Consider the following 27,416-nt stretch of genomic DNA (forward strand, 5'->3'; position numbering starts at 1 on the left):
ATTTTGTCCTAAATGTATGACTAAAATTGAGTTTATTGGATTTTTCTAATAACAAAAAGTAGAAAATATCATTTTTTTTCAAAATTTGCGGTCTTTTTACGTTTATATCGCAAAAAATAAAAATCGCAGAGGCAATCAAATACCATCAAAAGAAAGCTCTATTTGTGGGAAGAAAAGGACGCAAATTTTGTTTGGGTACAACATTGCATGACCGCGCAATTACCAGTTAAAGCAGCGCAGTGCCAAAGTGTAAAAAGACCTCTGGTCATTTACCAGCAAAATGGTCCGGTCTGAAAGTGGTTAATGTTGTTGAACTTATGTAGAGGATTCTACATGATTGACAAAAGCAACTATTGTTCCTCATCATATTTGGCTACAAGGAACAAAGAGCCATATATCTGATTATTTCTAGCAATGTCAAGGGTTTACGTGTCAGTTTGTGCACAGCATAGGCAGTAAACCTATAGTGTGTAGAAGAACTCTACCACTTTACTCACATATAGACTTGTATGTAATTGCTTGGTCTGTTTACAAAGGAAAGGGGCAATTTTTTATTTTTCTGGTCATTGCAGTCTTTACCAGTATTGGCATATCTATGCCCCATTTGCAAATGTTATATCCACACAAAGAGCCAGAATTAAGTTTAGATATTTAATACAGACAATAAATACAATGTTGCAAAATCTGTAATCTTTCTGTGTAGCTGGGTTTCGTTCACCACACAACATTTACTAAATGGATCCACTGCTTTTAGGGCCCATACACAGCAGAAACTGTACTTTGGCGTGCAATTGACATGCATTTTTAAAGCTCATTTACTTGCCTTTTGGCTGAGTTCACACTGGCACTAAGAGCAGGCGTTTGAGAGGTGTTAAAGCCCCTCAAACGCCTATGCACAAGATGCAATAGACAGCACATAGTGCTGTTCACACTAAGTGTTAGCGTTGCTTCAAAATTGAAGCCTCTTGTCGAGTCGGGAGACATTTGAAGCCTTCCAGCACCTCACATTCAAGTCTACGGTAATGCCTCGCAAATGCTTTGGCAGGCGGTTGCGGGGCATTAAGATTAGTTCATTTACTGTAATAATATAGGCATTTGTGGAGAAGTTTTAATGCTCATCAAATGCTTCAAAACTGCCCATAGGGTGTTTGGGAAGCATTTTTAACTCTTCATTAATGCTAGTAAAACGCCTGTCTAATGCCCATACTAAAGCTTTCTGACACCCATACTAACACCATACAAACACTATAGGAGCGTTTGTTGAGCGTTAGAAATTTAGTCAAGTGTGAACAAGCCTTTTGTGGTTAATTTTTCCTGAAGGGCTGCACACAGGAGCCGAATATAGGGTGACATCAGCCGGTTCAATAGAAACCGAACCATGTGCACAGCAGCCTGTCTGAACTTCTGATGAAGGGGCATGACTGAAAAAAGGCTGCCAATCGGCACCTGATCAGCGCTTTCAGCCAATGGCTGAGAGCACTGACCTGGAGTGTTCTGGCAGGGGGGAGGCATCCCCCTGTCAGAACACAATAGCTCAGCAGGGGAGATTGCTGCACTAGCATCGCATAGTTAGTACAGCAAGCTCTTCAGTATTTTTTCATTCAGCCTGCCAAAATGAATAGTGTGTACCAGGCTTAAGCTTTTGCTTGCTCTTCTTTTTGAGGTCACTTCCTTCTTCTTTTTTTTTTTTTTTTTTTTTTTTTTTTTTTTTGGACTTTTATGTGTGCTGTGTTTCTGTGTGTTTTCATGTGTTTATGGTGTGAAAAGATGCAGACTGCTATACACATCCCACTGAATCTGGCATGAATGGGCCTTTTTATTTACACTTCCAATGCCCTCCTGAGAGCGATCTGTGGTGTATTGCTTTTCAGAGGGTGGTGAGGAGGCATTTACCATCACTCAACCACAGGTGCAAACAAAGCCAAATGCTCCACAGCATCACATGCTGTTTATCATGCGTGGCGCACTTATGTAATGTACACAACTATGGAAGCAGCATTGGAATAATGGGAACTAGATCTTTTATGACAGGGGTTGACAAATTTGCTTGGAATCTAGGAGCCAGCTAAAAAAGTTAGGAGCCAGGTCGGTAACGGCAATCCAGACCTGTCCCTGGCCTGACATGGAGACGAGTGAGGGGAGGATAGCGCGGCCCCCCCACCTGTCTCCATGTCATTGCCCATAGCTCTTAGAGGGACATTTTTTTTTTTTATTTATTTTTTTTCAAATGACAATTTTTTTTTTTTTTTTTTTTTTTTTATTGCATTTTAGTGGAAATTTGAGATCTGAGGTCTCTCTGACCCCAGATCTCATATATTTAAGAGGACCTGTCCTGTTTTTTTCAATTACAAGGGATTTTTACATTCCTTGTAATAGGAATAAAAGTGACAATTTTTTTTTTTTTAAAAGCACCGTGAAAAAATAAAAAGTTAAAATAAGAAAAAAAAAAAAATGTTTTAAATGCGCCCTGTCCTGCCAAGCTTGCGTGCAGAAGCGAACGCATACGTGAGTAGCGCCCGCATAGGAAAGCGGTGTTCAAACCACACATGAGGTATCGCTGCGTTCGGTAGAGCGAGAGCAATAATTCTAGCCCTAGACCTCCTCTGTAACCCAAAACGTGCAACCTGTAGAATTTTTTAAACGTCGCCTATGGAGATTTTAAAGGCTAAAAGTTTGTCGCCATTCCATGAGCGGACGCAATTTTGAAGCGTGACATGTTGGGTATCAATTTATTCGGTGTAACATTATTTTTCACAATATAAAAAAATTGGGCCAACTTGACTGTTATATTTAATTAAAAAAATAAGACTTTTTCCCCGAAAATGCGCTTGTAAGTCCGCTGCACAAATACGGTGTGACAGACAGTATTGCAATGACCACCATTTTATTCTCTAGGTTGTTAGAACTCCTAAACACACATAGATATATATATATATATATATATATATATCTATCTATCACACACACACACATTTTTTTTTTTTTATTATTCTAAGTAAAGGTGAGATGGGTGGGCAGTGAAAGCTTCATTAGCATCGCTGGCTGTCATACCAACAGCCACCACTAGATGGCACCAGATTACAGAACTAAACATAGGACCACAGAAGGCCTCAAAGCCGCGGCCTCAATTACCGGCCGGCGGCGGCGCGGCCCGACACGATCACGCCAGGGGGGGGTGGAAGGAGACAGGATACCCCCGCTGTGCTGCCCCAGGCGCCAGATCACAAATTCTAGTCGCCAATGCGATCTGGCGCCCGGGGTTTGTCGAGCCCTGTTTTATGAAATATTTGTATTCCTATCTGCATCCTTTTTTTTTTTTTCCTATTGGAGATCTGGAGATATTGGTAAAAATGCGCATCTGACCTTTTTATAATTTAAGGTTCGTCCCATCTGGTGAGCGAGGATTTCTGAAGGCGGTTGTGGATAACGGTTGGAGCTCATTTGATGTGGAGTAAAGAAACGCATACAATCCTGTGAATAATTTAAGTGGTTAAAGGTGATGGATCCTTTTTGAAAGGACATTCTTTGTGTGATGAATAAAACCATTGCACACAAAGACAACATTGTATTTATTTTTTAGAAAGTATTTAAAGAGGGATTCCACCTACAAAAAAAAATTAAAAGCCAGCAGCTATAAATAATACAGCTGCTGACTTTTAATAAATAGACACTCACCTGTCCCAGGGTCCAGCGATGTCGGCAGCCGAGACCAATTAATCGTTCGGGTCTCGGCTGCCGCTGCCATTCTAGGTGAGGGAATCGGGAAGTGAAGCCTTGTGGCTTCACTTCCCGGTTCCTTACTGCGCACGCGTAAGTCACCCAGCGCACTAGGAATGGTCCGCGCTGTCTCTGGGATCCGTGTGTGTCCCAGCAGACCTCGGCGAGACAGGAAACGGCATAGACTTCCGTGGGAAGTGGGTGCAAATACCTATCTGAAAGGTGCCAAATGGGACACCGGAGGGGGGGGCAGGGTTCCGATGAGCGGAAGTTCCAATTCAGGGTGGAACCCCGCTTTAAGGCAGTATTCAACCCAAAAGCAAACTGTTATTCTTTTGCCAAAATACGAATTTTGTATGAAATCTGAAATTTCATTTACGAATTTCGAAAAATGTTATCATAACGAACTTTCGTTATTACGAAAAGTTAATGAAACTAAAAGTTAAAAACCCAGGAGGTCAGCACAGCACAGGGATGTTGGGAACCCCTCATAAGGATAAATTCATCATTAACAAACTTTTGGCACTTTTACGAAAATTCATATTTCGTACGAATCTGAATTGAATTTCGGACACGAATTGCAAATTTAATTTGAATAAGAAACGTAATGAAACTAACTTATTGACGGCGCACATGTCTAAGAGCGACCGCATCTAATGATTTATAAGCTGCTATAAGAAATGTTTACTTTTGGGTTTAAAACCACTTTAATTTTGTCTATGCTCCTGGGCTCCATACCCTTGCAAAAAATGTACTCTGCTACGATTTTTCATATCGTCTGCCAGACAAGTTATTAAAATTACTACCACCCCTCCCCTGTCCTCATGAGTTTCAGTGGTCAACGACCTCACGTGTATGGAAGAGCCTTAGACAATGACACCTTTGATAAGTTTAAACTCTGTGGCTCATCGGGATCGAATACACTACCTCTGGTACCTTGAAAACCCTATTGACCCCCCTCAACTGAACTACCTATATCCTGTGCCTTTGACCCTCCGGCATGTTGCACCAAGGTCTACTCACTCTCCTAACCCCCCCCCCCACTACTTCTTTCTTCCCCCTTCTTTATTTCTTCTCCCCTCAATTTTACATAATGACTTAGACCAGGAAGATCTTATTTTTTATTCTCCTCCAGATGTGCTGCAATACACGGTGGGCTAAACTGACCCATACTAGCATACGGTGTGTGTGTATGTGTGTATGTGTATATATATATATATATATATATATATATATATATATATATATATATATATATATATATATATATATATATAATATTCAAAAATTTACCTACTATGCAGACTGTTTTGTACTACCCCATGTATTGAACATCCAGCTGTAATATACATTGTATTGTTTTTCCCTGTTAAACACAATAAAAATATATTTGACTTTAAAGGGGTTGTAAAGTAAAAAAATTTATTTTTTTAAAATAACAAACATGTCATACTTACCTCCACTGTGCAGCTCGTTTTGCACAGAGTGGCCCCGAACCTGCTCTTCTGGGGTCCCTCGGCGGCTGTCTCTGCTTCCTCCCGCAGGTGCTTCTCACGTTAATGCGAGCTCCCTCGCATTGGTGAGAAGCACTGCGGGCGCGCTCCCGTGATACAGCCGGCGGCTATAGCCGCTCGCTGTATCACAAGGCCCCGCCCCCCGGCGCGCTGCGTCATTGGATGTGATTGACAGCAGCGCGAGCCAATGGCTGCGCTGCTTTCAATCCATCCACTCCAGCCAATCAGCGGCCAGGCTGAGCGGCAAAGAGGACGGCGGGGGCGAGCGCGGGATTTTCGAGGGGTCAGGTAAGTAAAACGGGGGGACTGGGGGCGCCAGCAGTGTGAGATGTTTTTTCACCTTAATGCATAGAATGCATTAAGGTGAAAAAACATTTACCTTTACAACCCCTTTTAAGAGCCGGTTCACACAGGGGCAACACGACTTCCAACGCGACTTTTGTAGGCAACTTGGACACGGCTTGTCAACACGCACGACTTGGGGCAACTTACAACACGACTTTAAGTCGCCCCAGGCCAGGCGACTTTGGCCGTGGCCAATCGGAGCATGAGTTCTCAAGGGGGGACTCCACGCCAAATTTAAAAAAAAAACGGCATGGGTTCCCCCTCCGGGAGCATACCAGACCTCTGGTATGGATTTTAAGGGGAACCCCCATGCCGAAAAAACGGCGTGGGGTCCCCCCAAGGTCCATACCAGACCCTTATCCGAGCACGAAGCCTGACCGGTCAAGAGGGGGGTGGGGACGAGCGAGCACCCCCCCCCCCCCCTGGACCATACCAGGCCGTGTGCCCTCAACATGGGGGGGTTGGTGCGGCCCCCCCACCCCAAAGCACCTTGTCCCCATGTTGATGAGGACAAAGGCCTCTTCCCGACAACCCTGGCCGTTGGTTGTCGGGGTCTGTGGGCAGGGGGCTTATTGGAATCCGGGGGCCCCCAGATCCCGGCCCCCCACCCTATGTGAATGAGTAAGGGGTACATTGTACCCCTACCCATTCACCTGGGGAAAAAGTGTCAATAAAAAACAACATAAGTTTTAAAAGTAATTTTATTAATCAGCTCCGGGGGTCTTCTTCCAACGTCGGGGGGTCTTCTGACGACTTCTCTGCTGTGTTCGGCCTCCTCTCCCGCTCTCCGGCGTCTTCTCCCGGGCTCCTCCGCTGTCTTCTTGGAGCTCTTTTACTAGCGGAGGAGCCCAGTCTCCTCCGTCCTTCTTCCCTCTTCTTTCTTCTTCCGATGTTGACCCGGCGCTGTCTTCCGCTGTACTGGCTTGTGCGACGTGCGCGGCGACTTGTATAGGGCGTGGTTACCGGCTGATGTCACACGGTGACCCTGCCCCTTTATGCCGTCACAGTCCCAGCATGCCCCGGGACATGACGTCAAAGGGGCGGGGTCATCGCGTGACATCACCTGGTGACCACGCCCTATACCTATACCTATATAAGTCGCCGCGCACAAGCCAGTGCAGCGGAAGACAGCGCCGGGTCAACATAGGAAGAAGGAAGGACGGAGGAGACCGGGCTCCTCCGCTAGTAAAAGAGCTCCAAGAAGACAGAGGAGGAGCCCAGGAGAAGTGGCCGAACAGAGCGGAGAAGTCGTCCGAAGAGCCCCCGACGTCGGAAGAAGACCCCCGGAGCTGATTAATAAATTACTTTTAAAACTTGTGTTGTGTCTTTTATTGACACTTTTTCCCCAAGTGAATGGGTAGGGGTATGATGTAGATCTAAGGGCCTGGTATGCTCCCGGAGGGGTAACCCACGCCAGATTTTTTTTAAAGAAATTTGGCGTGGAGTTCCCTTTAGAGAGCTGATTATTCTGTGAGAGTCGCCTCAATATAGACGGAGATCTGACTTGGAGGCGACTTCCATTGAAATCAATGGGTACCAGTCGCCTAGAAATCGGATAGAAGTAGTACAGGAACCTTTTCTGAAGTTGGAGCGACTTCAGTAGTGTACATTAAGACAGCTCTCATTCACTTATTGATTTTTACATGTAGCGCGACTTAAAGCGACTAGGGGCGACCTGAAGTCGGATCTGAGCCGCCCCTCTGTGAACGGGCTCTAAAACCACTCTAAACTTTAGTGTTGGTCATGTAAATGGATATAATATTATATTTATCTAATCACAGCTGTTTTCACATTTATAAAGGTTTATAAAAAATTTGTTGATTTGTTGGATAGCACAGTTGTAGGGGATATACAGTTTTAAAATGTGTTTGTTGGTCTGCCATTGTAAGGACAGCTTAAAGCAAAGCTATACGCAAAAGAGGAAGTCTCGCTTCTTTGCACCTCTCCTCTCCTTTTTATTAATACTTAATACTTTTGAGAGGGGTTACCTGACTTTGACTGATACCCCCTCCCATTTGTGGGTAGATTGCCCCTACTTCCCCAACAACTTTCTGGGACACATCACAGGTCCCAGAAGAGTGCGGGACCATTCACAAAGCGCAGTGTAGCTCATGCATGCTCAGCAGGAAGCCGTAAGGCTTCACTCCCCATTTCCAGATATTGGTTGAGGGTCTAGAAACGATTTTGCTTTCTATGTTGTTAAAGGGGGCTCCTGAGATACACCTGCCGAAATCTAAATAGATATTCCGTTAACACCATGATCCTTCTGGTTAATTTGAATATTACTAGCTTTGACGTTGTGAGAGGGTTACTTTAAAGAGGAACTTGAATTTGTAATAAAACATCTTTGCCGTTCTGAAACTTCCCTCCAACCACTTTGCATATTTTATGTATACTGTTATTCTGTACTGGCCAAATATGCTGCAGAAATCTCCCTCCACTGAGTCTGGCTGCAACCATTTTAACTGGGGGCAGCTGAAGCTGCTGCCTGTTCACTTCCTGGTTTCACACAGAGGCACGCCTCAAGCTCTGCAGCTCTCATTGGCCCTCTCCTCACCCCCCCACAAGTGAGAGAGAGCTGTGATGTCGTAAGCCTAGGCTTTTTCCCAGACAGGAAACAGGAAGTGGGCTGTATAAGGTATTTACTGTCAGAAAAAAAATGTTTTGCTGTGCAAAGTTAAAACAAGGAAGAAGATTTAATAGATGGAAAGATGAAAAAAAATTACAGAAGGCCTGCTTTAAGTATAGGAAATAGAGTACCTCTCAAAAAAATAATTTCAGTCAGGGCGTATGAATTATGCAAACTCTGTGACATCAAACCTTATGAGGACAACATCTCATAGCAGATGTTAGGATATTTGTGAGCATCTGTTGAAATGAAGCCTTAAGCGCCATTAGAAAAACTGAAGGTCACGTGTTCCACTGGTTGGGGACATAAGAATGCCACATTATGTTTATAGTTTATCAAAGTTGAAAGGTAGGCAATTAACAAATAGTTTTGTGATTAGACTCTGACTTAGGCACTGCATACAGTATTCAAGGGCAGTGAAGCTACACCTGGTGGAACTAGTAGACAGCACTTTATTCAGGGCTGCTTTTTATGTATGCTCTATGGTTTTAAGGTGAAATCTAGGCAGGCATAAAAACTAACGTATGCATCTCTGTAAAAAAAGAATGCATCGTTAAATGTATTTCTTAAATTCAAGCAGTGAAAGAATTTGACTTGGTAGCAGCCTCTTTCAGTCTCTGTACAGCGGGACTGGAGTGTGAGGAGAAAAAAGCATGCTGACAGGAGGAAAAAGCAGGGTGTCAAAGGAAAGCTGCTCAATTTTCTGTCCATAGCAACTGGCAGGGTGTGTCTGGGATGACCTGGGCTCACAGCACGTTGGTTCAGGGACATTGGCCATTAGACTGAGCACCTCCTAGTTGCAGAAACCAAAGTACTGGGGGAGGGGGGCAGTAATCTCTGTATTTTACGTCGGAGCAAAAGCTAGTGTAGTATTTTATTTTTGGCTGGAGTTCCGCTTTAATTGTTGAGATAGCATTATTATTTTTTTTTTAGGATGGGGGTACTGGTAAACATGCCATTGTGTCTGTTAGATTTTTGAACACTTAAATAGTTCTTCGCGTTTCCCGGAAAAAAGCCCTACTGTGATTTTCGGTGAAGGCTGCACTATAAGCCCTATCCTGAAAATAAGCCCTAGTTTTAAAGTGGTTGTTAAAGCCTAAAATGCACTGTATTACATTATTATATCATGTAAAGTGTGTATGTTGCTGTAATCTATGTGTGAGAAATACCTTCCGTACAGTGGCGCTCAGCTGTTCCCCTGCTGCTCTCCTCTTCTCCCAGCAGGGGATCTCGTGCACACCCCCCATCCTGCAGTGCTTGGAGCAGGTAAGGGAGCTCTGGCGGGCCATGGAAGTGTCAAGTGGTGCTCAGCTGATCCTACGCTGCTCTCCTATTTTGCCAGCAGTCAGCGGGGGATCTCGGGGGGGGGGGGGGGGCCTCTGCAATGCTCGGAACATGCCCTGGACTGCACCAGAAAATTAAGGTCAGTGCGGGAAAAGAGGATCGGCGGGTCACGGAACTGCAGATCGGTGCTATAACAATGTATCTATCACAAATAGATTACAGAAAAATGCACAGTTTACACAATACAGGATTTTTCTGGGGATTCCTGGCAGGGAGATTGGGGGAGAGAAGACCGCCGCACATGTAAAGCCCTAAGTGCAGCGCTTATTCAAGTTCAATCATTGAAGAGACTGCTGTAGAATATACTTTATGATCGTGAGGAAGCATCCACCATTTCCAAGGTGTGCAGGGAAAGTCGCACAACACCCAGGTCTATCAAATCTGCTTACCAGAACACATATAGAGAAGAGCATCAGAAAATTATTATCACAACTTCCACTCTCTCCCAGATGGGCAGATGATCACCAGGATACGGCCAATTTTAGTTGATGGCAGTCTCTTCAATGATTGAACTTGAATAAGCGCTGCACTTTGGACTATATTTTATTGAGTTTGATGATCAAAGAACTGTGCTGGCTGCTAGTGTTTCTTTCTGTATTGTGTTTTTTTATTAGCGCTGTTACCTACTTTTATTTATATAACATGTAACAACCTACCCCTAAAATAAGCCCTACTAGGTCTTATGATGCCAAAATGAATATAAGACCCAGGCTTATTTTTGGGAGAAACACGGTATGTTCCATTGGCTTCTACATGGAAGCTGTGCAATATATCTTCTAGAGAGTGGGAATCCTGAGAGCTAAGAGAAGTTTGCAGACCCTTCTGAAGCTTGGATATTAGCAGCAGTCATTATGGAGTCTAAAGCCCCATACACACTATCAGATTTTCTGCTGATTTTTTGTCTTCAGATTAACCAAAACCATGTAGTGCAAGGGCCTGCCTGATTGCATACAAATTGAAACTTCTAAGGTCTGACCTCATATTATATGGGTTTGGTAAATCCAAAGGAAAAAATCAGCAGAAAATCTCATATGGGGTTTTAAAGCTACTTGAGGAACAAACCAAGTCTGTGCTGGCATATTGGCCCAATGCTGACCAACAGGATGATCTGTTTGCTAGTAGACTTGGTATATTTCACTATTGACTATCGGATTAGTACAGTAGGTGTGAATGACTGAAACCTCCCTCATTAGCTGACTCTCACAAAGTCTCTGGAAAGCAATTTGTGATGTTATTTCTTAGCAGTACTGTGAGTTATTTAGAGCCAGTGGATTAGCATTGTTCATTTACAAGTTTTGCTAATTATCTTTGTCATTATTCTGTATTGGTACTACAAATGCATTCTTTCATTGATTCAGAACAATAACTGATGACTTCTTAGTCAAATGAAATTGTCTGAGATTCATTTTTGCCAAATTTTCTATGCTTGTGGAATTAGAACTCTTCTGATTGCCATTGGATATTGTTTTTCTTTTAGTATCAGAGCAACACATTGGGTATTATTTACTAAAGGAAAATCCATTTTGCACTGAGTGTGCACTTGGAAGTAAAGTCGCTGTAGATCCGAGGGGGACATGCAAGGAAAATAGCATTTTAGCTTGCACATGATTGGATGATAAAATCAGCAGAGCTTCCACTCGTTTCAGATCTACCCCTTACAAGAGCGACTGCACTTCCAAGTGTCAGTACAAATTGAAGCGCTCCCACTGATTTCGATTTTTTTTAAATGAGGTTTTCATGCCTTACAGGTTGTGAAAAACATAACACTAGTAAATTTATGTCATTATTTAAAAGGGAACTAAATTCAGGAAGCTGTGCCCAATAGACTAGTCATCAGTATTTTCTTTGGTCTCCCTGCAGCTGATCTTTCCCCATTACGGACTTACCGTGCTTCTTCTTCAGGTCAGTCCCTAGCAGACAGAACAATGAGCAGCACCGTAGCTAGTGATATTACCAGATCTTACTCCAGATCGCCTAAAACTTAAGCAGGCCATTCCACATACTTTTATTTTTTTCCTGTTGAACGGGAAAAAAATGTGCTGATTCCCCTATCCACACATTCAGTGTGGCTCAGGGAAACACTCCTTCTTCTGTTCTGTTGGGTTCTCACAGTGGGGCACCTTCCCCTCCATCACAACTCAATGATCAGTGTAGCTGGCTATAGCCAGCAACACTGATCATTCAGGAAACACCCAACAGGCTAGTTTTGCAGAAGTGGATCAGTAGATCCCCTTCTGTACAGCCAGGGTGTCCATGCATGGATCAAAATTTGTGCAGTCCCTTTTTAAAGCAGACAAATTTTGATTCTTGTATGGCAGGCTAAACAGTCAGAGGCATTTAGTGCCTTAGTTTGACGCTTCAGATATGCAGTTATGAGGCTGTGAGCACAGGAGTGTCTAGGCACCCTTACATACCAAGAAGTGCTCTATTTTTTTCAGAAGAAATTCCAGATAAAAAGTACAATTTTTAGAGTACTACTCTGGCACAATTAAAGTGCTTCTAAAGCCTAGACGTGTTTTATCTTAATTTCCTTGAAGTAAGGTATAAAATATTTAGGTAGTAGCTCGGAGTTCCACCTGTATATGTTAGAACCCCAGACTCTATGGACAGGCTGTATTGGCTAGGAGACTCGGGCTGCCATCGATCCTTTCCTATGCAGGTTCCACACATTACACTCATTTACATTATCTCTGCGCAATCTCTGCTGGCCTTTTTCTAAATCTGCAAAACAATTCCATTCCCTGCTTTTCATAATAGCACATTAAAGTTTAAACATGTATTGCACTACCACATAAGAATAAGTAGGGGGCCTCTACCAAGCTTCTGAAAGGGGGGAAAAAAAGGTTTTTCTTATTTATTTATTTTTCTTAATGTTGGTAATATGTCCGATGGCATTGCAGCCAATAGTTTACAATTTTTTGGGGGTTTTCTTCTTTTTTTATTTTTTTTTAAAGTTGCACTTCTGTATGTCAAAAAGCAAACGTTTTGATTTATAGACCTTGTGATATATAATGCCTTTTATAAACAAAACCAACAGCTAAAACTGTGTCTATAGTGAAAGTTTACCATAACTATTACCATTGTATTAGATTTTTATGCTAGGGGTATATGAGTTTGGAAATTCAAGAGAAATGCTTAAATAATACACTACAATTTAACTAAACGCATTTGATTTTAGTCTACTAAAACAATTCAAGTGACTAAAATACAACTAAAACTAAATCAACATTTGACTTAAAAATGAACACTGGTGCCAATATAGTTAATTTTTGCAAAACATACTTATTTTTTTTTTTTACTTTCACTCTGCTTCTGCACATGCCAACACCCCAGTGTGAATATCTAAATGGGCAAAAAAAAGTTGCTGAGTTCTTATTTTGAGGCTGTTGAAGGAAGCTATAGTGTACTTTTCCACTACAGTGCCCTTCGTGCTTTTGAGAACTGACATCTTTACAGTAATCTTCTCACTAATGAGATAACCGTAAAAATAGAGGACATCCTGCACATCCTTTTGGAATATAGGCCCTTTCCTGTTCAAGCAATACCCGGATTGCTTTGGGATGTGCTAAAAAAAAAAAAACACATTAATTTTACTGAAGCAGCATGATCATCTTGGTGCACTCTTCCGCCCTCTGGTTTCCGTTTGTTTGCATCTGTCAGTAGTGTGGTCACAAGATGCCTCACTTCCTCCACGTGAAGCAATGTTTCAAATGCAAGATAAGGGGGAACAGCCATAGAATAAAAAAAAAAAAAGTTTGCTGCTGGTAAGCAATGTACAATTTATGTTGCCCATACTGGCTGCTTCTGTAACTGTCTTTTTTGTTGTATTTTAGGACCAAGATGGGCCTCTTGGAATATTGGGGTATTTGTGTGTATTCGCTGTGCTGGTGTCCACAGGAACCTGGGTGTCCATATATCCCGGGTGAAGTCTGTGAACTTGGATCAGTGGACACAGGAACAAATACAGGTAAGAGAATATCTAACAGCTACATGTTGTTTAATGGGAAGGATTGGAGTGCATGTGATAACTTATTCTTTTCTCGTCCTTTTTTTTTTTTTTCCTCCCAGTGTATGGAAGAGATGGGAAACGGGAAAGCAAAAAGACTGTATGAAGCATTTTTACCTGAAAATTTTATCCGGCCACAGACAGACCAGTATCCTTTTGTTTTAGAAGCTAAACAGGACGTGATGATTAAAAAGAAATAACTGCTGCGCTTATATCCAAACTTGCAATGAAATAACTAAATAGACAGCAGCTAGCACAATATTGAAGAAATAATAATAAAAATAGGTGAGGTGCAGCACTTGTATAAGTAGTCCACACCAATTGAATCTAAAAGACATTAATTCAACACAGTTCATAGATAATGGTTTGGCGAGAGGGAAGGAAACCATCACCGGCACCCAATCACACAGCTGCTTACCCTCTTTAGTGGACCTTCATTACAAAGGCCACATAAGCATTTGGATAATAAAGGAAGCCCTTCACTCTTCTTGCGTCCTGGTCTGGAACAGCAAGCCAGAGTGCAGGTAAATCAACCCCTGATATCGGCTTTCCTTTTCAAACGCTCCAATAATGAACACCACAGATTACTCCATCCCATGTGAATTCAAGCAGATAGACCACATAATGCAGTGTATCAACCAGCGTTTATTAAAAATAAAATTTAAATAGGAGATGCACTCGCCTGCTCCAGAAAAAAAATCACCTTTGTTTACACGTCCAACAGTCCAGCGTGTTCCCACAGCCCACGTGCAGAGCCCACTAGGAAGTCAGCGCTGCGCTAATCACAGGCAGTGAGACAGTTCCCGAGCTCTGCAGCCCCTTTTTCTGACAATATCTCACTGCCTGTGATTAGTGCAGCGCAGTGCCGACTTCCAGGCGCGCTCTGCACTTTGGCTGTGCGAACTCGCCTGAGCCCATCCTTGCCCAGCATACATCAGCATCACGTTGCCGACTCCTCACTGCGTCTTTTTGTCACATGTGATGGGACCTGCTGACTCGGTTACATCTGTGACATCACTAAGATTCATCAGCTTACAACCAAAAGTATTTATCAATTAGGCCAATTGTGGCAGGAAGTCTTGGCACTGGCACTCTTAATACTCAGTGGGTGAGAATTGATAATCTGTTGTGTAGAAAAGTGACCCGATAAGTCTGTATAGCTGTCGGCTCATAACCTTGCCTCTTTGCATACAGCACTCCCACCGCATGAGTTGGTGATGGCCTTAGTGATATCTGATTCGAATTGATAGGCGTTGATAAGGTGACTGGCCGCCCAGTATGTAGTAGGGATGGCTGTTTTCTTCATGTTCTGCAGGCAGCATTTATATAAAATATTGGGCAAGATTTTTTTTTTACAAAAGGTATTTATAACTAAACTTGCTTTAGTTTTGGATAAAGTGCAGTGGCTTAAATTATTCATACCCCTTCAAATGTTCCACATTTTGCCATGTTACAACCAAAAATGTAAATATAAATTATTGGGATTTTATGTGTTAGACCAACACAAAGTGGCACATAATTGTGAAGCGGAAGGAAAATGATTAAGTAGAATGAGGTTAAACCCTTATGTTTTTTGCTTTTCAGTCCCACTGGGAAGATCGCCCTTCACTTTTGGAAAAGCATTGGTAAATTTGGGGAAATCATCCCAAAGTGAGTGGGATCCTCAACTTAGACAGTTGTTACAAAGTCCACCCCCCCCCCCCCCCCATGGGTATACCTTCATGTGTTGCTCTGGTGACCATTACAACATTTTGTATTCCTTTTCAATTTTTTTTTATGCTGCACAAGTGTCCTTCGTGTAAATGGAAGGATGTGTGCTGTACCTGGTCTGCCTGGACAGAGAAGATCTGCTGGCAGTTATGCTGAATCAATAGCCAGCCTGGGTGCAATACCCTAATGCTTTTTTTTTCTTCACAGTTTGCATCGGTGTGTATCAAAAACTAGCAAAAATAAGCCCAGGAAGAAAGGGCTAACAAAATACAGCATTTATCACATGGCTAATAATAGTAAGGTTCCATTCACACTTGTACGACTCCTGCTACTTTGATGAAACTTTGGATGGATGTGACTTTGGCCAATGATAATGGACAACTGTTGCATGTAAAACATTCAGGTGCAACTTTTGAGGGTTTATGTTGCAGTCTCAGGCACTCAAGTTGCATGAAAGTTGACCAAAGTAGAGCAGGAAACTTTTCAAAGTCTCTGCGACTTTAAGTCACACATATTTGAGCAGTTGTCATTGAAAAACATGGTGAGACTTATCATGCGACTTTTGGATGCTAAAGTCGCATGACAAGTCTCAAGTGTGAATGGAGCCCGAAGACCACTGTGAACGAAATCCCAGTGTGTTTATACATAGCAGATTAGATCATTGCTCCAAAGCATACTTTGTGTTATATTAATAAATGGGTGGTAAAGCATCCTCCCCACATGACTCCTTGATGTTTTGGAAAGTTCTGAGACCATCTTGGTCTCCTGTGTGTCTTAGAGAATGGTCTATGATCTAATTTCATTAGCAAGGTTCATTTTCTGTAGGCTTTTCAGTGTTTTCTATGTAATGCATGCATTGCAGGGATCTTGTAGTACACCTAATTCATTTTATTTCTGGATAGGCATGCTTTTTTTTTGCTTTTTTTAGTTATTGCTGTGGGCTCTAAACCTCTGTTTCTACCCTTAACATGCAATCTTCAGAGCAGTAGAGACCTTTATTAGAGAGAAGTATGAAAAGAAGAAATACATGGATCGCAGTATAGACCTCAATGCATTTAGAGTGAGTATTGCTGTAAAACACAGTTTAGTCTGAAGCTCAGTAGTTATTTACTCAGTGGTGTTGGTAAACTTAATAGATATACCTAGTGTTACTGAGGCTACAGAGTAGCTGTATGCCGTTGACTGCTTTCAAATAGACCATGGGCCAGGAAGCTTTTAGCAACTAGTTGAATTGGTATACTTAAAGAGGAGCTGCACCTAAAAAAAAAAAAATATTAAAAGCCAGCAGCTACTAATATTGCAGCTGCTGACTTTTAATAATATCACACTTACCTGTCCCAGGTTCCAGCGATGTCGGCGGCAGATAACGAGCGATCGCTCGTCTCGCTGCAGCCACCGCCGCCATCCTCTGTCAGGGAATCGGGAAGTGAAGCATGAGGGCTTCACTGCCCGGTTCCCTACTGCACATGCGCGAGTTGCGCTGCCCTTCTCTTATGGTCCCCCGCTGTGTCTCTGGGAACTGTGTGTTTCCCAGAACACGGGGGGGTGGAGCCATGCGGGGTGGGCGGAGCCATGCAGCGGTCTGGCCGGAAGTGGGTGCAGATACCTGGATTATCCAGGTAACTGCACCCCCCTCCCCCCCGAAAGGTGCCGATTGTGGCACCGGAGGGGGGGAGGGATAATACTAGCGGAACTTCCCCTTTAGGGTGAAGAACCGCTTTAAGTTTAATTGTAAAAGTTCCATTTGCCATTTTCAGAACATACACTGTATGTTGTTGAAGTCTGTTTACATTCTTATACTTGAGGGTAACAAATACACTACAGTAGAATCCACCAATGCCGCACCACGGTCTAAGTTAAAGCTGAACTCCAGACACAAATTTCATTTAGCGGTATATGCCATATTCCTCAACCATCAAGGATATAAATTCACCAAATGCATTTGCAAACCCACATATTACCTTGTAAAAGTAGCAGTGACACCATCACTGTGTTGTACATAGCCTGTGCAAAGAGCAGAGCTGTGGAAGTGGGGTACAGGAGGAGTTGGAGACGAGACCAGTCACCATGCACAAGGAGAGAGCAGCAGTGACTGGTCTTTATTACAGGAAGCTCCTGTACAGGTGTAAAGTTTCACAATTGATTACTGAACTAATCTGGAAGAAATGCACAAAGCACACCAAGATTCAAGTAAGAATACATCTTTTATTTAGACAATCGTGGCTTATACTGGAGTTTTGGCTTTAACATTGGCAGCCTGGGTTGCATCCAGGAGCCTTGACTGGATTCTTGGAAAATCCAAAGGGCCATTTAGAATTCAGCAACTGCTCTATTGATTTATTCAAGTATATTTGATACAGTGTAGTAAGAATAAATATATTTTGTTAAATTACATGAGTTGATTGTTAACAGTCCATAACATCATTATGTGTATACAGAGTGGAGTTGACCATATCAATAAATGTGTTCAGTACTTTAGCTGGGTCTTTGGTATGCTAATGTAACTTTTTATTTAAGAGGAACCTGTCGGGGAAGAAAAAACAGAAGCTGCTATTGCTGACGTGTGTGTGTGTGTGTGTTACAACTGTCTTACATGTTTTCCGTAGTGTGTGTGTGTGCGCGTGTGCGTGTGCGCGTGCGCGCGCGCTCTCGCGCTCTACAACTGTCTTACATGTTTTTCGTAGTCCGTGCTTGTTAGCAGTGATAGAGGTGACAGCCTCAGATGGTAAACAACATTGGGTCCATATTTTTATTCTGGCAGGTTTCCTTTTAAAGTTGAGGTATGGGCAAAAATATTTCCCCAGTCTTCCAGGACAGCCCTTGGGAGATGGAGCTCCTCCCATCGCCACAGGAAATACATTGCCCATACAGTTCAAAAGGTGGTCCCCCAGGAATATGGCCAGTCATTTGTGTTTCCTCTATTGGGGGAGCATGTTGCTGAGGAACCAGTTTTTTTTTTTTTTTTGTTTTTTTTTTTTTGTTAGGACTACATCTCTCAGGGGCTCTCTGAAGGGAAGATGAGACCTTTCAGGGGGACTGGGTTATATCCAGCAAATGGCTCTTAGTAGAGCCTTACCCACTTTTGGCGCAGGTACCATCCAGCTGATCAGGAGCAGACCCGTTTCCCGCCTCCATCCAAGGCCTATTGAGTGTCAGTGGCATGTTGACAGCAGTTTCCTCAGTGGCTGAAGAACTGGCTGGGTGAATCAGTAGTCTGTTTTCTCTCTCTGGCCGGGCCGGACGCTTCTGGGCTGGAGACACTGTAAGCGTTACTTCCGGTGGAACGGACATTAACCATCACACGCTGAGACTACTGGTATCAGGTCTCCGGGGCGCAGGGAGGAAGAGGAGGGCCAGGCTAGGCCTGAAAACTGCTGGCCAGCCTAATTGTTCCTAGAGGAGACCCTATACTGCTGATGTGCGGCACCCATTCTGTGTTTCAGGCAAAAGAATCCTCCAGGGAGGATGTGACAGAACCTATCCCCCACACTCTGCTTGAGTGCTTCAGTCAGCTTCCTAAGTCCTGGAACACGAGTGCAATGAATCTGGCTATAGGGACCCCCAAGAACCAGACAACATCAGTCTTGGAGTACATCAGGAATAGCCTTTTATTTGAGATCTCTCACAAAAATATACAGCAGGATGACTAAAACCTAACCTAATTAGCATGAGCTGATTCACTGAACCAGACTAGTTCACTGAGAGATAAGACTTTTCAGGCTAAGACGTTACGTCTCCTAGCTCACTGACAATTCATTACACATTACCATAAACATCAACACAGGGTTAATTAGCACAAACAATGTGTGGAATACTTTTACAAGCCAGACTAGACTAATTTACACAACAGACAGGTGGCTGGAGTTGATATTAGCATCTAACAGTTTGTGTCCCAAGAGTGTGATTCAGGCTAACATGGCATATACATATCCAGAGTCTGTATGTCTTGGGGGGGGGCTGAATCCAAGTAACGCCACCTCAGGGCTCCCCAGGCATACAGCTCACAAAGAGCACCGTTCCCCCAAATGTCGGGGCCCATAATCGATCGTCAAAAGGCTGGCATTCAGTCCCCTCCAAAAGCCTCTGTCACATTTCTCCCCTTTTGGCAGGAGACTAACACAGAAGGAGACCCCAGATGGGTTGACTCCGCAGTTAGTGGTTCTGGTTCTCTAACGCCGGTATTCACACAGTACCCCAAACAAATTGTTCCAAACAGAGTATTCCTCACACAGCCAACCTCTGCCTCTCTCAGAGAACATATCAGCCGCTGGGGAGAGGCCTGGACTGGCCTTTCTCCCTGGAGTCTTTTTAGCCACTGGAGAGAAGACAAGGTGACTGTGCTCACTCCATCAGGCTGTTGGGGATCTGGGCCAACCGCCCAGCATGCCTTGGGTGTACAAGTGGAGACTGAAGTCCCATCCACCGATATCAGCTCAGGGACCTGAATCCAAGTAATGCCACCTCAGGGCTCCCCAGGCATACAGCTCACAAAGAGCACCGTTCCCCCAAATGCCAGGGCCCATAATCGGTCGGCAAGAGGCTGGCATTCAGTCCCCTCCAAAAGCCTCTGTCCCAGCTAGGCCTGTCACAGAGGACAAATCGGGCTGCAAGAAATGCCCTAATTGTGGTACTTCTGTCTCTCTTCAAGTTACAACAGAGCCTTATACAAACAATTCAATGCTAATCTGCTAAAGTCTGAGGCAGACTCCCCCCTGGCTAACTTTCTCAGCTCCTTTTAAGAATCTAGTAGCCTCTACATTTAAATCCTTCAGGAAGATAATCTCTGATGCAAACACCTCAGCAGCTTCAACCAGTAGCACACATGTAATAGTACCCTCTTCTCCAGGCCCTGCAACCTCAAGTCTAGGGGAGCCCCGAGTGGTTAGGGAGCAAATCCTGGCAGTAGTCAGGCCCGTCTTATCAGACTTTGATTCAAAGCAGATGAAGAGCAGGGTATAGCTAGCAAAACTGCAAAGTACAAATTGTCACTCAATTTACTAGGCACAGTTTACGATTTTCTGGAAATCCACAAGGAAGCAACGCAGTTATCTAGACACATGTATCAGTGGTCTAAGGAAAAAGAAAGCAAAAATCTTTCCAGTCCGTGACAGCCTCTTGGATTTAATTAGTAAAGAATGGGCTGAGCCTGATAAAAAAGCAAAAGAAGATTCACCTTTGACGAGAGTCCAGAAGCCGTGTGGAATAAAAATCCCCAAATCCTATGCACCCACCCCTGTCTAAGGTCTTAAAACAGGCAGACTTAGCATTTGAAGACACAGGGCACTTAAAAGACCTGACGGATAGAAGAACGAATATAGTCCTAAAAAGGGCCTGGGATGCATCTATGGCCAATCTAAAACCAGCATTAGCCACAACATGTGCCGCTAGGAACCTCTAATTCTGGCTAGCACAGCTACAAGAGCATGTGATGTCAGACTTCCGGTGGGAGGAAAATTAAAGGGATTTCTCCCACAGTGGGAAGCTGTAATGACCAACAACTTTGTGCGAAACATCATAAAGGACTATGCCCTGGAGTTTCACAAAGACCAGCCCTCAAAGTTCATCATGCTAAGAGACCCAGAGAAAGCCGGGGCCTTACCTTTTACTGATCGTGGTAATGGTATCTCAAGAAGTATTGGTATCAGTCCCAGTTCAGGAACAAGGGAGTGGTTTTTATTCACGCGTGTGTGATACAAAAATCATCTGGGAAATTCAGACTAACTATGAATCTCCGACCCTTGAACTTATCCATCCGATACAAGAGGTTTCACATTGAGTCCATTTATTCAATAGGAAACTTTCTACAGAAAGTCCTCATGGCAACTTTGGATCTAAAAGATGCCCATTTACATATCCCTGTATGGTAAGAATGTAAAAAATTTCTTCCGCCTAGCAATTCAGATCAGAGCCAAGATTTATCATTTCTAGTGCAGGGCCCTGCCCTTCGGACTGTCGTCCCTGAGAATTTTCACCAAGGTGTTAGCCGAAGCACTAGTCCCCTTAATGCTCCAGTCCATTAGTCGTCCTATATTTGGACGATTTTACTCCTTATGGCTTGCTCAGAGGAGGAGCTCCTGCGAGACCTGGACATAGCACAGCAAAGCCTACAACGTCTGGGGTGGATTGTAAATCAAGAAAAATCCAATATAATTCCAGCCCAAACAATTCTCTCCTTTTTTTTTTCAGCACAGTAAGGGAAGTGATGTCAGCACTGGGCTTAATAACGGCCTAAATACCTGCCATACAATAGACCGGCTTCTTTCTATGAGATTTGAAAGACAAAGACCTAGAAGAGGAAATAACAATTCCCTCCAGGGTAAAACGGTCCCCATGGTGGTGGAAGAACGGAGAATCTTCAGAAAGGGCTATGTTGGATACTGCCCAAGATTTTTTTTTTTCCATTAAACTCTGAGGGGGGGGGGATATCAGCCCCTGGCAGTGGATGTACACAACCCCCCCCCCGGGCTTTCAATCTGTTACACGTTTGAACCACTCCACCTCATCCCGAGGGTTCTAGCCAAATTTCTCTTGGTAAGAATGTCTTGGTGGCTCCATTCTGGCCCAAGAGATCGTGGTTTTCAACACTTCTCAAATTAGAAGACCAACCCCCTCTGATGTTACCCGTCAAGAAGGACCTACTATCACAGGGACCTCTGGTGCATCCGCAGACCGCTTCAGCGTGTCTACTGAAGAAGCAATCCTAAAGAGCAAGGGACTATCAGGGAAAGTTTTACGAAATTTTCTCCAGAACTGCAAACCGGTCACTAGAGCTATCTATGGCAAGATCTGAAAAAAGTTGAATGGATGGCTAAGTAGTAGGACAGATACAAGCAGGAACTCGGCAAACATCTTTGAGTTCCTTCAAGATGGGATTGATCAAGGGTTGTCACTCCATCCTGGGACCTATAGGTAGGTCATCAGTAGTATTTACTCACTCTTAAGACTGTGCTATTAGAATTTGGTCCTCTACCTTTAAATCCTCTAAGTGTGTTACGCAAAGGGAAACTGCAATTAAAATCCTCATGTTCTGGTATAGGACCCCCGATGTCATCCACAAATATGACCCCTCAGTCTCACCGCGCTGCTGGCGATGTGGGCTTGACATTGGGTCACTGTTTCATATTTTTTGGCAATGCCCCCTGATACGTCCCTTTTGGATAGCGGTGGGGACATTGGTGACGGGGGTGTCCCTCCCAATCGACCCCTTACACTGTCCGTTAGGTCTTCCTGTTTCTGGCCTTCCTAAAAATACAAACAGGCTAGTCTCCTATATTCTATTGGCTGCTAAGAGGCTTATCCCGTTGTGCTGGCTGTCGGGTGCAGCTCCCCCATGGCCTAGATTCCTACAATTGGTGTCCGATATTCAGAGAATGGAATACCTGACGGCCTCGGTGCATGACTTGGTTCCCCAATTTGATAAGGTATGGGGGCCCTGGGATAGGTCGGGATATGGGACTCCCCCGCCTGTACACCCTTCACGATCATAGCTACCAGTAGCACCATTCCCTTTCTGTCATCTTCTCCCATCTCCCTTCCTCCTATTTACCATCTCTATGTACTACCCCTGGTAACCCACCCCCCGAGATTCACCATGATGACCATGTGAATGTTATGTTTCTATGTCCCCTTCTGGCCGACGGCCTTTTGTCAAATGACATTTTTGTTTTTGTAAACTGTTTATTAATCATTCTACATGATATGGTTATGCAGACTACCCTTGTGCCTGCATATATGGACGATATTCTCTGTCTTCTGTAGTTAGTGTTTGTGTTATAATCTATATTCACTTCTGTTTGATTATTCTAATGCTCGATTACTTTGTACTTGATTTGAAAATTAATAAAAATTACAATAAAAAAAAAAAAAAAAAAAGACTGTGCTATTAGTCGCAATTACTTGAGCTCGTAGAGTGAGTGAAATGCAAGCGCTCTCCACTAGAGATCCATTCCTCCAAATCCTTGACAATAGGGTCATCTTAAAAACGGATCCTGGGTTTGTGTTTAAGGTAGTGTCCAAGTTTCATGAAACCCGGGACATTATTCTACCTACCCTTTTGTCAAAACGCTTCAAATAAAAAGAATTTCATATGTTGGATGCCTTTTTAGTTTATCTGGAAACTACCAAGCATTTTGGGATAGCAGATTTGCTTTTTTTATTTTATTTTCCAGTAAACGTATGAGTCGGCAGACCTATAATGTTACTTTAGCTAGGTGTATTAGATTGGCTATCGCTGAGGGGTACAGAGTTCTAGATAGAGACGCTCCTAAAGGTATTAAAGCACACTCCACAAGGGTACTTTCATCTTCCTGGGCAGAAAAGGCTGGTGCCACCCCGGAGCAGATTTGCAAGGCGGCTATGTGGTCAAGCTTTTACACCTTTACAAAACATTACCACCTGCACCCGTTGTCTAGTCAGGACCAGGCTTTTGGGAGGAAGGTCCTCCAAGCTGTGCTCCCCCCCCCCCCCCCCCAAATCTGGTGAGTACTTGGGGATCCTCTCAAGGGCTGTCCTGGAAGACGACTGGGCAAAACCGGAGTTAGACCTCCCGCTAACTCTATTTCCAGTGGTCTTCCAGGACAGCATAGTCCCACCCATGAAGTTAATTGTGAATTGATGATATTACATATTCTGATTTATGTTTTTCAGTTCCGTTCTTGGTTATGCCTGGCCATATTCCTGAGGGACCACCTTTTGAACTGTATGGGGAATGTGTTTCCTGTGGCGATGGGAGCAGCCCCATCTCTCAAGTCCTAGAAGACTACTAGAAGCAGTTACCAGTAAGTCTAACTTCGTTTTTTGTACCATTGCACAGTAAGGCTGTGTTCACACTGTTGCGAATTGGATGCAAGTTTCCCCGCATCCAATTTTTAAATAGCAGGAGATTGTGACTGGCTCTCTATGGAGCCAGTAAACGCATCCCCGGAGCTGCTCCAGTGTGAATTGCACAGGAGTCCTGTGCATCTTCTGGTCTCTTTCAGGTCTGAGTTCAGGCTGAAATCGGACCAGAACCGGTGAATGGTGACGAACCAGGCACCCTGTTGCGAGCTGCTCCATGCTCTAGTGAACCCAGCCTGATGCCGCGTACACACGATCGGACTTTCCCGCAGACTAGGTCCGACGGTCTTCATGAATGAACGGACTTGCCCACACGCAAAGTCCGGATTCGAATGTGATGACATGCGACCGGACTAGACTAAGGAAGTTCATAGCTAGTAGCCAATAGCTGCCCTAGCGTCGGTTTTTCGTCCAACAGACTAGCATACAGACGAGTGGATTTCTCCATCGGAACTGGGACCGGCGGAAAATTTTTAAATCTGTTCTATTTCTAAAGTCCGTAAGATTTTTGGACAGCAAGGGTCCGATGGAGCCCACACACGTTCGAATTGTCAGACGGATTAGTTCCGTCAGAGCTTTGCTGTCAAAGTACAGTTGTGTGTACGCGGCATTTGGTTTTATACACGCTGGGCTAAAAAAAATAAAACGCAGTTCTTTTGGCAGGAAAAAATGCTTATTTAGAGGGTTTTGGACAGGTGTTTTAGGAGCGTTTTAGCCTTTTTTTTTTTTTTTTCTCTAGAAAACGCCTCTCAAAAGCACAAACCAGAGGGTTTTTTTGTGTGTGTTTTTTTTGGCTCTAATTGCTGAGCTCCATATATGCCTGTAATAGTCCTAATGTGCACAGACACAGGATAACATTCAGCTGCTTCTACAGGCAAAACACAAAATTCCTGTTGAAGGAGCCTTTTTTAAGCCCAGTGTGCATGGCGTCTAATGGTTAAAAAAAAGACCAATGATGTGTGCCCCATCTCTGATTGCTGCAATGCTTTTATGATTTGAATGTATTCAGCTTGCAGTGTCTTGCCTGCTCTGAATGTGATACTTGTGGTTCTGGCTGCAGTACAGATATCACAGGTTACTCGCTCAGCACCTCCCCCCTTCAGAAAAATGCAGATTATTTGATAAATATAAAGCTTGATGAACAGAACACTTATAGGAGATAAAATAATGTTATGATGTTGTGAATGTATTGACTGTAATTTCGGATGATTTTAAAGAGACCCTGTCACTAGATTGGGTACAGATAACCAATTGCATATGTGCAGTGTTTTAAGTATCTACATACAATACCCCAGCTGCTAAGCAGATTTAGTTGTGCTGCTCGTATCTGAAAATACTTCCTGGAGTGTCAAAACCAGTGACTTCCAGACCACCCACAGCCATCCCCCTCTTAGCTCTTCACTGCACACTGCAGCTGCTAAACTGATGTTTAGGAGCCTTTGGGTGTTTTTTTTTTTTTTTTTTTTTTTTCTTCCTGAAGCCCCTGGACTCTCCTTTATCCTATGTGTACATGTACACATAGTTGTTTAGAGGAGTTTACTGGCATTTCTCTGAAAGCACAAATACCACGTTCAGGACAAGAGTTTACCAGCATTTAAAACGCTAAATGCACCTAAGCGCTAGGCACATTTAGCACTTAAAAATGTATTCATTTCAGTGGGCAGAATTTTAATTAATTTTGTGAAATAAATAAATACCAAATTCTTCTAAGCATGTTTAAACTAATTTCAAAAGATGCAGCTTAGGTGAGTGTGTGTTTATTTTTTTTTATTTTTTTTTAATGCAGATTTTTCTACTGCTTTACTCCTGCTGTCAGAAAAATCTCAAAGCATGGGAAGTGAATGCAACTATGAGTGCACCATGACCTACAATAAAGCTGTCACTTCTGATCTCATGATATTAGTAAATGTGTTGATACATTATACAAATGCAATTAGTGAACCATGTCAGTTTGGTGACAGGGTCTCTTCAATTGTTCCTTTTTATTGACTAAAATTATCAATTGCTATCAATCACATGATTGCAAAACTTTGAAAGCCAGTATACTTATGGAGAGACAAACACTTGGTCAAGAATTCGGTATAGCAAAAATACTTGTATTTTAAAACAGAAAGAGAGAGAAAGCAAGTGGAAGAAATCTGAGTCTGCTCCTGAAATAAAGTCAGAGCCCATCATATTTGAGAAGGTTAAACTGGTAAGTATTATGTCTTCTATGCCCTATATTAAAAATTAAAAGATGACATCAGTTGTCTTTATAATAAAATGGTCTGGTGTGTAATCGATCATAAAAATGCATTGGGGTTGATTTTCTAAATAAAGCATGTGTTGCTTAGCTTAGTAAATGAGGTAAAGAATACATAATCACATGCAAGGCCCCGAAGTGAAATTCGGCGAGCATGCTCTACATCTTTATTGAATCAAGCGCAATGCATTTATGTTTGGCCAGCTAATAAATTACCATGTGTGTCCTGAATGAAATGGCACCATTTATTTCCTTATCTGTCACTTTCTTACTCTAAACCAGGGATCTTCAAACTATGGCCCTCCAGCTGTTGCAGAACTACACGTTCTATGAGGCGTTGTAAAACTGACATTCAGACATGACTTGGCATGATTGGAATTGTAGTTCCTGAACAACTGGATGGCCATAGTTTGGAGACCCCCTGCGCTAAACTTGTTGCATCAGGTGGGCTTCTGTAAACTTTTTTTTTTTTTTTTTGTCCTTCCCGCATTTTTCAAGATAGCCAAAATAAACATCAGCTCTTATCCCACCTAGATATTTGTACCAAGTTTCTCATTTGTACTCTTAAAACTGAACTAAGCTATATCTGAGCACCACAAATTATAAACTCTGTTTAATTCATTTTTATTATTCAAAACAAACTTGCCCATCCATCCATGTCTCCATGCTTTATTTTGTTGCTAAATCACTTTGAAAAACACCCCCTAGCATTTCTAGCCATGGCCATCTTAAGTAAGGGCAGATGATTAATGTAGCATTTACTTCCTGGAATGCACCTTACCTTGGCTCAGGCATGCAGATAGTTGGGCGTGCTTAGCTAAGAGAGCCCCTCCCCCCTCTTTTCAGATGAGAAAAAAAAAAGAAAGCAACTGAAGAAATGTAGGAAAGAAAATGTAAAAACAAGAAAAGGAATGCCTTCCTGTCAATTTATTTCAGACACTAGCTTCACTTTAAATTAGATTAGGTCGATCACTAAAATATTAAGTAATCTTGTACATTCGGTGCAATTTCAAAAGTTGTTTTTTAATCTTCAATTCCCCAACTTTTCTTAAAATAATACCTGGTAAAGCTGTC

At 43.0% G+C, this 27,416-nt stretch overlaps 1 protein-coding gene across 2 annotated transcripts in view; it reads left to right on the top strand.

Annotated features, from left to right (window-relative positions):
• SMAP2 (small ArfGAP2) overlaps positions 1–27,416 on the top strand; it is a 73,461-nt gene that overhangs the window by 17,914 nt on the left and 28,131 nt on the right. The window contains exons 2-5 of one of the 2 annotated variants that reach the window (XM_077481926.1): positions 13,383–13,516; positions 13,618–13,703; positions 16,247–16,325; positions 26,211–26,294. In XM_077481926.1, the coding sequence (XP_077338052.1) occupies positions 13,383–13,516; positions 13,618–13,703; positions 16,247–16,325; positions 26,211–26,294 (383 nt within the window). The remainder of the gene's footprint in view (positions 1–13,382; positions 13,517–13,617; positions 13,704–16,246; positions 16,326–26,210; positions 26,295–27,416) is intronic. The other variant, XM_077481927.1, reaches the window with a different exon arrangement.

Source organism: Lithobates pipiens, unplaced genomic scaffold (assembly GCF_037356315.1).
Source record: "Lithobates pipiens isolate NorthernLeopardFrog02 unplaced genomic scaffold, aLitPip1_a1.2 Scaffold_16, whole genome shotgun sequence".
NCBI lineage: Eukaryota > Metazoa > Chordata > Amphibia > Anura > Ranidae > Lithobates > Lithobates pipiens.